This window comes from Sceloporus occidentalis, unplaced genomic scaffold (genome assembly GCF_023333645.1).
Source record: "Sceloporus occidentalis isolate IW3139 unplaced genomic scaffold, rSceOcc1.0.p SCAF_3, whole genome shotgun sequence".
In the NCBI taxonomy this organism is placed as follows: Eukaryota; Metazoa; Chordata; class Lepidosauria; order Squamata; family Phrynosomatidae; genus Sceloporus; species Sceloporus occidentalis.
The window spans coordinates 30,301,978-30,315,542 of record NW_028316983.1 but is presented as its reverse complement, the minus strand read 5'-3'; the positions used below and the strand labels follow the sequence as shown (position 1 = coordinate 30,315,542).

At 38.2% G+C, this 13,565-nt stretch overlaps 1 protein-coding gene across 2 annotated transcripts in view; it reads right to left on the bottom strand.

Annotated features, from left to right (window-relative positions):
- The window catches only part of STK4 (serine/threonine kinase 4), a 95,081-nt gene that overhangs the window by 62,646 nt on the left and 18,870 nt on the right, over window positions 1-13,565 (bottom strand). Inside the window, exons 5-9 of one of the 2 annotated variants that reach the window (XM_089513943.1) lie at window positions 11,262-11,426; window positions 10,199-10,366; window positions 9,255-9,392; window positions 8,253-8,381; window positions 5,993-6,179 (exon numbers count right to left, since the gene is read on the bottom strand). In XM_089513943.1, the coding sequence (XP_089370069.1) occupies window positions 5,993-6,179; window positions 8,253-8,381; window positions 9,255-9,392; window positions 10,199-10,366; window positions 11,262-11,426 (787 nt within the window). The remainder of the gene's footprint in view (window positions 1-5,992; window positions 6,180-8,252; window positions 8,382-9,254; window positions 9,393-10,198; window positions 10,367-11,261; window positions 11,427-13,565) is intronic. The other variant, XM_089513944.1, reaches the window with a different exon arrangement.

Below are 13,565 nucleotides of genomic sequence, written 5' to 3'. Positions count from 1 at the left end.
CAGCATGACAATAGAAGTGATAGGGTGAAAAACAGAGCACTTATCAACTTAGTGAGGCATAGGCAAATATAGTCTCCACAGACGTAAGATTGAACAGGTTATCGTGCCAAGAAATTAATTATTTTATAATAATAATAAGACAAATGTATGAAGTCATGCAAGGCTCCATGCCAAATGGGGAGCAACCAGGGCTGGAGCAGCCAGAGACTATTTCAAGCTGCCAGTCTGCCTGACCAGTCTATCGAGCTATTCCTTCCACTCCAAAGTATACTTTCTTTACATACTACTGTAGGTATCTCTGAACTTCTTTATGTCAACCACTTATATCTAGCTCTCAGCCCCCCTCTTTCTTTTCCCCTGTATAAAGTTTCTTTGCATACCTCTTTCCTGAACATTCCACTTTAGTTTTGTTTTAACTCTTCTTCTTGTTGTATGCCTTCAAGTAGTTTCTGACTTATGGAGCCTGTAAGGCATACTTATCATGGGGTTTTCTGGAGCTGAGTGTTTGAGATTCGCCTAAGATCACCCTACAGATTTTCACAACCAAGCAGGGAACTGAACCCTGATCTCCAGAGTTGTAGTCCAAAGGTCAAATCATGACACCCTAGGTTCTCAAATGGTGGGGTGGGGCCCCCAGGGAAACATGACAGTTTCTCAAAGCAGGCATTAAACTCAGGCTCTGATTAGCTGACCTTCCACAGAGGAGAGATGCTTGGAACGCTTTTTCAGCATCCCTTTCAGCTCAGACCAAGTGGCAGAGAGTGAGAGGGGAAGAGAAGAAAGTAAGTGTCTGGGTATAAGGAGGCTGGGGCTTGTGTGTGTGTGTGTAATGGCAATTTGAGAGGGATTGGAGTTCCCTCCCCCACTTTCCTTTCCGTTTGCTTTCTCCAAAGGCAGAATCCCTTTTGGAAGAAGCCAAGGTAAGCCATTTTACTTGCTCTGTCCAAAGGCAAAATCCCATGGCTGGTGGGGTTTCTGTCTTTGGAAGGAGCAAAGCTAACCTTTGCTTTCCCTTTGCTCTTTCCAAAGGCAATATCCCATGTACTACATTGAGCAGGATGCAAAAGTAGACATAAAGGGGGGCAGGGGGGAGTTTGAGAACCACTGGATTATGTCATGCTGATTCCCATGCTTACCAATATTCCTTCCTGGTTTGGTACCACAGTGCACTAGGCTTTCACAATCACAGCAATTTATCTACTTGTGGAATGGTGACATCTCAGATACAAGTAAGCCAGGTATTGAACTTCTTCAGAGGTCTGGAAATATTTATTTATTAAAAAATGCTTATATTTCTCTTGTCCCATTTAATAGTTGCGCCCTAAAACGGCTGATGATCACACTAAATACCCTCAAAACATTTAACAGCATCTCCAGCTGACACAGGTTGAGAGCAATATAAAAGACATGCAATGGGATAAAATCAAACTAGAGGGTAACTCAAGCTCCAGTCAGGTTCAAGGCCACGTTTAGAAAGGGGGGGTGGGGGCAGAGTGCTCTTTAAAATATGGAAATAGAAAAAAACCATAACAATAAGGAATGCACTATCCTAAAACCAGGCCCTATGCGGCCAGAACTCTGAGCACACAGTAACGTTCTATTGCTAGTAACACTGCTTCCCTCCATTATACTGTATTGTTTAAAGATACCCATCTGTTGCAATTAAAACAAATATTGCCAGGCTATAAAATAAGATATAATCCTCAATTTTATGTAAATTGTAGTTAAACAAGCCATGAAAACACAATTCTTACCTAGCACTGTGAATTTTTTGGCCAGTTAAATGTCATTTTATACTTTACATAGCAGCAGATCCTGGTCTGCTACTGAAGAAAACAGGAAACCACAGAACAAGATTGTTTGACAAATGGCAGAAAACACACATTTCAAAATAAAGTCTCTATTTCATACACTATATTTCAGGGGGACTTTAATGTGCCAATTAACATGATGTGACAATTATGCAAACCAGCTACATCTAACTAACTACTTACCACTCATTAGCAGTATCGCTAGAGGAAATCAAAGAATATTGTAATGAGTGGTGTAAATGTTTCAGAACCTGTTTGCATTAAAAGCTGTGCTGCAGCTCCCCCTCTTGGTTAAACAGTATCAGTGCTATGTATAAATAAATTGTATTCACAGACCATTTTTCTGTTTAGAAAGTATCCAAATAATATTAATGCAAGTTTTAAATATTACAGTAATATTCACAACTAAATGCAATCTTCACATCTAAAACACCAAATCAGACCAAAAGCAGCACAATTTCAGTCTCTATATAAAAGCCTCCAGAAACACTTCTATTAAGACATGAAAAACACTATTGGCAAAGAAGTAACAACTGCAATAGACAACAAGTAGCCAAAACCACCACCAGAACTCTATATATAAAAAAAATCTCACCCTCCCCTATTTTTAACAAGATGTGTTTGGAGAAGATAATAGGTGATGACAGGTTTATGGCTGTGCTCATTTAGGGGAAATTCACTGTTAAAAGAGTTTGAGTCGCCACATTCACAGACATGGTTAGTAGGAATGTGGGAGAAGGCCTTCTCTGTAGCGGTTCCTACAATTTTAAACTCCCTCCTTAGGGAAATTAGGATGGTTTTTTGGTGGTCTTTCTTTTCCAGCAAGTTTTTGAAAACTGAGTTTAACAAAAGGGAGGAGTTTTTATGGTGAGGTGCTTCTGTTAATCTGTTTTAAAGTAAGATTTTAATTGGTTTCAGTTCTTAATTCTGTTGTTATTTAATACTTTTTAAATCTTAATTTTGTATGTGTTTAACTAAGTATGTTTTATTGTATTCTCTCCCTTTTTGTAAGTCTCAACTTGGAAGAAAAGCTGGGATATAAACAAAGTGACGGATGGATGGATGGAACTTACATCTGTGCTAAACAACACTTACCACTCACACCAGCTTTTCTCTTGTTTAGACATTTATAGTTGAAATTCAGCAAACAGAAAAGGCTGTTCCAGGACTGAAAGTTGAACACTGCCCTCCTGCTATTCTGCATTAAAGTTCTACAATTCTGTATGAGTCCTGTATAGGAACCTGGCAATGCCCACACTTAAACAGTGATTCTATCCAGCCTAAAATAAAGAGACATTCAATTCACCACCATCTTGTTCATGGCTATTCATATTAAGAAGAGTGACAGACTGGTTTGGACCAGTAGAATTGAAAGTGTCATGATGACTACAAATATTGACTGGCTATTAGAAGTCTGTGAGCATTTATTTGCAGACCCATAGATGTTAGCTGGAACTCAGTAACAGAAAAACAATTCAATTACAGTGAAAAATATTTTTGTTATCTGTCCCAAAGCTAAGATTTCAACAATTTTTCTATAGCAAGATTTCTTTTTACCAAATGCTACATAAAACAAACAAAAGAGCCAGTGTGGTATAGTGGTCTGTATGTTGAATGAGAACTCCAAGAGATTAAGGTTCAAATCCCTACTTGGTTATGGAAACCCACTAAATGACGTTGGGAAAATCACTCTTTCTTAGCCTCAGAAGAAGAACCCTTTCTGAAAAAATCTCACCAAGATAAGACTGTGATAGACAGTCTTAGGTTGCCATAAGTCAGAAATGATTTGATGGCCACAGCAACATAAATCAAAGAGTGTAGAAATTAAGTGGTTGAGTCATACGGATTGCATGACTGATGAGGGAGGGGGGCAAATTTCTAAAATGCTACCCTAGGCAAAAAAAAAAAAAATGTTTTACAGGTAACTGACCTGTTATCTCTCCTTTGGGTGCTACAGGTGTGTGTGGAGGTGAATGTTCCCCCTTTAAAAATCTTACAAGGCATTTAAAGGATGTCCACTCAAAACTTAGTATCACCTATCTGCCACTTGAAATGGTCAAATTCATTCTATTATTTCATCTGCAGACCAAGCTGAAGTATATGCCACAAAATAGATTATTTCATATTTAATGTGTTAATAATATTGGAGCATAAAGCAATTTAAGAAACACAAATTGTCAGTGCTGATTGTTCTTGCTTTCCTCTACAGTCTTATCCAATTACAACTCATCTGTATGCATTACATGGGTTACAAAACTGCAGCTAATTGGAGAATAATTGGTTTTTTTATTGCCAGAATTTGACCACGAAATAGAAAAGAAGTGCAATATGTACTGTCAATGAAACCGTTTTTTTTAAAGGTATGCTTTTGCAGCTGAATATGTGTTCTTTTCAGAATACATTCCTCCTAGCAGAAACAAATAAATTATTTCCAGGAATAAAAAGAAGTGCTTTAAAACAAAGCACATGTACGAATTTTCATTTTCTACTACTCTATATAGAAACAGTAAAATGGTGGTGTAATATCCTAACTGCTAATGGAACAAGTCAAAACGCAACATTTAAAATGTTTAAACCTTATTCTCTCATTAATAAAGACACACTTTCCTAACAAAGTACAGCTCAAACACATTAATAATAATTTTAAAATTAGAACAAGTAAGCTGTTCTAATTTTAAAAATAATTTAAAACACTTTATAAGCATTTAAAACATAACTGAGATTAAAGGTATAGTATGTATGAGTACACATACACACATTAAAAAAACTTTCTACAACAACCAGTTAATCTCCAAAAGCAGGCCTAAATGCAAAGATCTTGACAAAAGGAGAGCAGAGAAGAGGTGACCCTAGCTGCATTTGAAAGCATAAGAGAACAGGAGAAACCATAATCACAATGGTGAGAGCAAGACAGGTTTTATTTCTTACCATGCCCCTCTTCCTGCCACCCATAATGTATCAAAATATGGATCAGCATCCTAGGTTTTGTCCAATATGGAAGAAGCAACTTAGGCAAGATATAAAGAGCTGGTGAAATCCAGTCAAGGCCTTTGATATGGTCAATGGGGTTTTCCATTTCCCTCTCAACATATGAATTTTCTTCCATACACCTGTAACAAAAAATGAAATTCTCCTTCCTTTCCACTGAGGATTTTTTTTTCTGGCATTGTGGAGTTTCCTTGTCAAGTTTCTTCAAAGCAGTTTTGCTATTGCCATCCTTTGAGGTTGAGATAGAATGACTTGCCCAGTCACCCAATGGCCAAGCCAGGATTCGAACCCTATTCTCCAGAGTCCAATGCTCAAACCACTACACCATACTGGCTCTCCAACACATTTAAAAAAACATCTTGAAAGAGAAACAGTTATGACTGTACAGTGTGTCTGTGGGTAAGTGTATATGTAGGCAAATCTTTGGCCTGCTTATATCCTCAGCTCTACTTCTGTGTGGTTTTTGAAATGCTCTGGTCCTGATATTAACAAAAAGAATAGTGCAGTCAAGAAGAAGAAGAAGAAGAAGAAGAAGAAGAAGAAGAAGAAGAAGAAACAGCAGCAGCAGCTGATGATGATGATCAGCAGCAGCAGCAGCAGGAGGTAGTCAAGAAGCAGTAGCCAGCCCAGGTTTTGAATGTTCTCCCCTGGGAGACCAGACTCACATCAACACTGGTCTCATTTTTTGCATCAGGTTTTTAAAAATGGCTTTTTATAAGTCTTTCCACCCTAATAACGTCATCTGCTGTGTACAGATACATGATTTCATATTACAAGTTGATTATCTCGTGTCCAAAACTGTTGGAGCCAGAAGTATTTTGGATTTCAGATTTTTAATTTTTTTTTATTTTGGAACAGTTGTGTACACAAGACCCCTTTGCATATTGATTTTTCAGACTAACATGGTTACATCTTTGAATTCTAATATTCTTTAGAATTAGTATTCAAAGTGGTGTGATCTATATGTTTTCAATTATGTTTTCAATTTATTTTAAAATATATTGGACTATAAAAATGCATATTTTAACTAAACATTTTAATAGAACTTATGCTTAATTTTTTTTACTTTTGTAGAACATTTTTAGCTAAACTTTTATTTTAAATTTTTAAATCTGTATTTTAAATTTTGTAAGCTGCCTGAAGTTCTAAAACATATTAACTGTGTTATATATTAATAAAAAGTAAATACTTACTCTTCATTGTTCCCTCATCTTCCTCATCTTCCGTATTTATCACCATTGTTCCCAGCTGTGACTCTAAGGTGTCATTATATTCTATCATGGTATTGATCCCATCACTCATTCCACAAGCAGCTCTAATTGTACCAGTCTCCTGTCCCCTTGCTCGCACCATGGTCCTAGAATCAGTTTCATCTTCTTCCTGTATACAAATATGAAGATGTTATAAAGGTAGAGGGCAGAAGAAAAAGAGGAAGGCCACATGCTAAAGGAATAGACTCAATTATAGAGGTCACAGGCATGAATTTGCAGGACAGTAGAGGACAGAGATTTTGTAATTGTCTCATCCACACGACTGCCACGAGACAGGGTCAACCTGAGGTAGCTAACAACAACAACAACAACAACAAAGATATAGGCATACGGTATAAGAAATTGTATCCCAAGGGCTAGATGAAGGATAGGAACTTTTTCAGATGACTAGTTGCTCTGGCCAAACTGGCAGTCTCGTAGGGAAAAAGCAAGTGTCTCAATTTCTACCAGAATTAAAGAACTGAAAGTGTACCATGGTATGCACATGTGCACAGACAGAAACCATGTGTCAGTTCAACCCTTTAAAGTGTGAATGTTGACAGTGCCATTTAATTTCATCTAGACACTCTACCCAATCCTTTTAAAAAACTTGCTCATTATTGTACAGTGTTCCCTTCTTATCCACGAGGGTTTGGTCCCAGGACTCCCTGTGGGATAATAAAATCCATGGAAGCTCAAGTATAATTAAATACAGTGGCATAATAAAATGATATCCCTTTATGTAAAATGGCAAAATCAAGGTTTGCTATTTGGAATTTATACTTTTTTGGCGTATTTTCAAGCCACAGATGCTTGGAGGGCTGACTGTATCTATATACGTGACCTCTAATGTCGCACAATATGTACAACTGGGGAAGGGAAAATATTGGAAATCATTCACACTTTTCACACTGCAGTTTGTACGGAGCAAAAGGATAAGTTGTGCACCTTCTTCATGTGGATTTGCATGTTGCCCTTCCTTAATTCTTTACAGATGGAAATTAGAAATAAAAAATACAGGAAGCACCTTTTACAAAATTAAAAGCAACTAAAGATTTAGGCAGTCTTCTCTAGTTCTGCTATTTCAGATGACACATTAGCAACTGAACCTGGCAACATCTGCAGGCACAACATATGGTCTAACGCTGACCCAAAATGCGCCAAAATGCAAAATATTTGGAGCTACAGGAAAAATAGTGTAGTATGTACACATGCAAAGCTGGAGAGATATGTGGCTACAAACAGACATGAATAAATGACAAGGAGTGTTGCCACTGCTGCCTCAACAGCAGAAGTAGATGGCTGGAAGGTTCCTCAGCGATCTCCTGTACAGTAATCAGGTCCCTTATATAAAATAAAATGGTGCAGTATTTGTGGGCTGCCAACACACATGGTTGAAAAGAGACACAAAAACGTTTTTATAATCTAGTTTTTAAAAAACACATGAAAAATAGAGTGAACTTTCTGATAACTGGGGCAGCAGTGGGAGGAGGCAAGCAGCACCAGAAATGGGTGGACAATACAACCCAGGAAGAGAGCACAGGAAGTCTGTAGCCCTCTAGCCCCCAGCTTATGACTTTAAGCTGGTGGCACTGCCACCACCGCTGGCGCTCCTGATTGTTCAACAAGGCAGAAGTAGGTAGCTGGCAAATATCCCAAAATCCAAAAGTTTCAAAAATCCTTAAAACCTCTGGCCCCAAGCATTTCAGATAAGGGAGACTCAGCCTGTATTTTCAAATTGTGTGCCTTGAATATTGTATTATTCTCTTACTGCCACCTCTAAGATCACTAAGTGGAGACCTACTGATTTATATGGAGGTTTTTTATCCTGCTCTTCAGAAAAAATGCTCCCAGAACAGCTTGCAAAGGTCCATAATAAACTCTTAGGCTTACACTGAAGCGCACATGCGCGCACACACACACACACACCCTAGAGATGGTCCCTCTACTTTTCTGCATATTACTGTTGGTTCCAATGACCTCTGTGTGGTTGGATAATAGGGGTCCAACTCAGCTGGTGAGTGGGAACAATAGGTTGACTTGTTTACTTATTGATCTTTCTCCTAAGATTTTCTTCTAAAAATGCAGGCTGAAGGGATCTAATGAAAGATTTACAAACAGTCAAGCCAGTTAAAACCCAGAAACAGAGAATTAACGTAATTACTACAGGCAGCACAGTATTTTAAGCAGTTTTAATACTCACTGAATTTTCTTCATCATCATGATACAATTCACGCTGCTGAGCTTCCTGAATTTTCAATTTAATATCCATTGCCTCATTAATCAAATCTCTCAGGATGAAAACTCCTTTAGCAGTTTTCACAAATGGATGCTAGAGAATACACACAAATAAAAAAGTAAGAACTTTGAACTAACATATACTAGCAGAACAAAAAGTCTAATCCCAGAGTTAGTATTCCCATTAGCTCTGTTGACTGAACAAGTAATGCTGCCAGAAAACTAATGCAAGTATATTCCAAGCCATATCAGTCCTATCCAAGCTGTGCAATTTGTAAGTCAAATTTAATTCTGATCCACTATGTTAAAATTATATAATTAACCCAGGATACTCAAAGGGCTACTACTGCAAAGCAAACTCTAGCCAATTTTGTAAAGCGGTGACATGAAATTATTTTAATTCAAAAATGTGCATGATCTAGTTCTGATCTATGCCAAAAGCTTTATCAACATCAGTACTTATAGTTCAGATATACCTGACCTGCAGAGTCTCTGCTGGATATGCTAGTTGGAACCCTCTGCATGTTTCTTTGGGAAGCAGGCCTAGCAAATTAACTAGGATTTATTTCTGACTGAGCATGCATAGGAACAAGTTGCCCTTGTCTGTATCATTGCTCTCAGTGTACCAGTGGGAAGAAATGCAAACTATACCAGTGGGAGGAAATGCAGAAAATAACTGCAGATTAAACATATATATAGAGAAAAAAGTTCAAATGGATTACTTTGCCAAATGTCTGCCTCAAACATCCCTGGCCAGTGTTTATTTCACTACACTGAAAAACTCAAGCCAAGAAAGAGATTATATAGGCTGAAGGTGACATATTCAATTATGGAATGTTCTACTGTAAACTGGTTTTTTTCCACGAAAAATTTAGAATAGGTTCTCACATAGCGCCTATTCACATAACTATAGAGTTTTGGGTTTTCACCATGCCTGGGAAATAGCAGAAAATATGCAGAGACTAACCTGAAGCAATTGTGTTGCAGTAGCTCTTTGTTCTGGACACTTCACAAGACACTGTTTTACAAAATCTGTGAATTCATCTGACCAGAGTTCTGGCTTTCGGAATGTTGGAGGTGGATTTGTTGGAATCATAAAAATTGCCTGCAAACAACAATACTTTTTTCTATCTTGTTCTCAACTTTTAAGAATAAAACGGTAAAATCATACTAAAGACAACTGCAAAACATTTTAAGAGTTATCCTTGAGCTATCTTGACATTGTTCTGTTGGGTAAAAGGCTGATAAATATTCTAAATGCATCAAATGACGTCTGGCGTTGGAAGCTAAGAAGGTCAGCTCTGGTTTGTACTTAGATGGAAGACTGCCAATGACTACCAGGTGCTGTAGGTTGTATTTCAGAGGAAGAAAATGGCAAAATCACCTCTGAGTATTCCCAGACTAACAAAACACTATGAAAATCCGGGGATTACCATTAATCAACTGGTGACTTGAAAGCACATATACAAACAGAGGCTACATCTGGAATCCTGGCAGAAAAGTATTGTCCCCTTAGAATCTCCCACCTCAAAGCTCAACAATAAAGTTAGTGGTTACCATTCATGAACTGTGTAATTTCAGACTTGTCTTGCTTTTCACATTCATGTTTCAGTAAAGACATGTTTTCCCAAAAACCTTTAACTTCAGTGCAGTCATGATGCAATCTGATTAAAATGTGGTAAAAATGGGAAAACGTGTAACAAATGCACTCAAATCTTCCAGCTGTATCAATCAGTTGGGTACAGTATGTTTTTCCACATACATGCTGGTAACACATATTGCATTTGTATTGACTAGTCCTATCTACCTAGTGAGCTCATACTAACATACCATGAGAATTGGCTCCCAACTTCACTAGTGCATTACGTGGTTAAGTAGCTTTAGTCTTGGGTTGATTTATCCAGCTCTTACCCTCATTGGGTGAATATCAGCATATGGTGGCTTTCCTTCAGCCATTTCAATAGCTGTAATGCCAAGGGACCATATATCTGCTAGACAATTGTATCCAATTTCTTGGATCACTTCAGGTGCCATCCAAAACGGTGTCCCTATCACAGTGTTTCTTTTTGCCATAGTATCCTAACACAAAGAAAGAACAGAAAAAATTAAGTAAGTTAGCTAAATCAAAGAAAATACATGAAAACAAATAAAAATCTTTCCAGGGAATTTAGTATTCACCAGTACTGTGCAGCACTTCAGAAACACTATGGATATGGGAAAACTGAAGATAGATATATAGATAGAGATAGATAGTAGTATGTCCTTTGACTCCTCTAATAGGTATTGAAAACAAGGTTGCCATTTCCCTCGTTGGGTTGTTTAGGTTGAGGGAAAGTTTGCCAAAAACTAGAAGTGACTTCCAGTTGACTCCAAGGTGCCAAAAATACTTCTCTTGGAGCTAAAACAGATTAAATGGGGAAGAGGCATTTTTATTTGTTATTTCTTCTTTGTTTAAATGAGTTGCACTCTTCAAGGATGTCAAGAGGAATGTGCAGTCTCTGAACTTGAGTAGTTGCTTACCCCTTTTAGAACAGCAAACTTTGTTGCCATAAATATCTGATCTCTACATAGCAAGCATGATTTATACAATCAAACTTCCTGAAAAGGTTTTTATAAATGATGACTGTGAAAGTACCACCCTGCCTCCGTGCAAGTCACAAAACATTAATGTAGTGGAGACTGGCTAATATGAACAGCTCTTACAAATGATGGGTTGGATCCAACATCTGTCTCATACTATTAGATAAAGGTTCGTTATTTGCAGAAGGTCCCTCCACTTGATTATGTGGAATCCCGCACACAGTATCCCACAGCTTACCCGATTTGCCAGGGTCCCTGTGTGCTACTTAAAGGTGGTGAGAGGAGCTACTATAAGGATACCTACTTCTTTTACTCCAGCAACAGGCACCAAGATATGTATCCAGCCCAGTATAATCACATATAAAAACAAGTGTGCAGAAGGAATTTCACTCACTGTAAGTTGGCCTGCTACCCCAAAATCTGCAAGTTTAGCATGCCCTTCTGTATTGAGTAATATGTTGCCAGCTTTGATGTCACGGTGTATTTTCCTCATGAAATGTAGATATTCTAGTCCTTTGAGTGTTGATTGTATTATTGTAGCAATTTCATCTTCCATCAACTAAAGAAAGAAAATTAATTTAGTAGGTAACTGTACATTAATTGTTACATGTTACATCTTACTACAATAATGTCCAAAACCCACAAAACAATGGCGGGATGCAGACCGCCCCTTTCCCTGACGTATTGGGGCCTCAGTTACCACAGTGACAGCCCCAGAGGCCCCGATCAGCCACTTTTCCCCAGTGGTGGGGAAAGGGAGAAAGGGACCACTCAGGCCCTTTCTCTTTGTACCACTGGCACGGCCGTTTAAACGCCGCGCCAGCGATATGCACGGTCGAAGGAGCTCCAAAACGGAGCTCTTTCTGACGCCACTGAAAGGGCGCCACAAGCGCCCTCCAGTGGAGCCAGGACATCACATCCGCACCGCTTGGCTGCGGCGCAGCCATGATGTCGTAATGGCGCGCCCATGTAGAAAGGGCGTCGTCATTACAATGTACTAGGGTTGCAGGGCATCTGGAAAGGACGCCCCGAGGCAACCCTAGTATGTATCCAAGCCGGCTCTTTGCGCCGGTCTGGATACCGCCAGTGATACCTTTATTGGGGCAACCAAAATGTTAATAAACAAATATGTTGCAAGCTTTTAAAGCTCCAGTGGCTAACTAACTACAATTAGTCTATATATTAATAAAACAATAATTAAGACTATAAGATCCAATGTGCATGTCTCTTTCCTTGTCACATCACCTAGCATTTGATCATCCATTAAAATATTATTAAAAGGTAACAGCAGCACAAGTAACCTACAACACACCCATTCCAAGCTCCCTCTTTCCTCAAATGCCCTACAAAGCTCCTGGTGCATTCCAACATCTCAGGTGACTGTTTACCACATGAAATCAACAGAACTATATCAGTGGACATAGCAGGTGTGAAAGGAAATGTAAACTATCTAAATGTGTAGAGAAGCCCTTCAAAAATTGATATACTGTACATTAAACCGTACTAGAAAAGCTTCCAAACTTGAACATGCAAGTCTGTCTGTTCTTTCTGTTCCAAATGCCACTTAATATAGTGACTCATCATCACACAATATTGCGTCAGAAAAGCAAGCAAAGTACTATGCAACAACAGTCACCATAACCTGACAGGATCTGAAAAATCTGCGCTAGCTAAAGATTATATAGTACATAAATCTACTAAACTTTAATCATACTCTTTAGAAGTTTCAGCCAGCAGCCAAAGCCTACAACAATACCTGTAAGCTTAGGACATTTGACATTCAACACAGTCATAAAAGACATGAACAATCTGATCCAAGACAAGGTTTTGCAATATCTAAATATGGAGACTATATAATAAATAAGATATATTCTCATTTATCCCCAAGATCATGCATGCATCAAATCAGGCATAAATAACCCGCGCTCATAACTCTGAATACCACAGAGGACACCAAAGTCATAACACACACACACACACACACACACACACCACATCCTGATCTTTAGAGGATTCTATTAATTCATAAACAGTGATCTCATTTAAAGACATCTTTCATATTATTTATCTGAAATATCTGTAAGATTTCAATCTAGTTTTCAAGGTTACTTATAATAAATACAACAGCCTCAATCTAAAACTAAAGCCCAAACTAGAGTGGATCCAATAAATCAACTGATGAATGGTGAATTGATACTTATGCAAAGCTCATAGATTTAATGCAATTACGTTTACCAGTGTGAGCAATGGAATTTAGGCCAATGAGACACAACTCCCACCTGATAGGATTTCCTTACCCAGTCACAGTTGTTTCCTACAGCATCTGGAGCAGATACAAAAGGCAATGAGAAGAGTAAAGACCTCTTCCAAGCCTTCTACTGCTAACTCTATGAACTACAGTGGATTAAACAACAACTAACTGATAAGTGACACATTCTTCTGCATCCTAACATAATCAACCAACGGTAGTCATGCACACAAATATAACACATACTGCCATACATGTACGAATGCAGTGTGCCTCATGCAGAATATATACATACAGTGCAAAAAAGAAAAGACAACAGAGGGGGTGCTAAGACAAGAAGCTGTTGCCATTCCAGTGGTAATACAGAGAAGGAATATTCTATGTGTATTGTTTCACATCTCGTGTTACTAAAAAAGTCATGCTAATGACTAGATGTTACTTGGGACATGA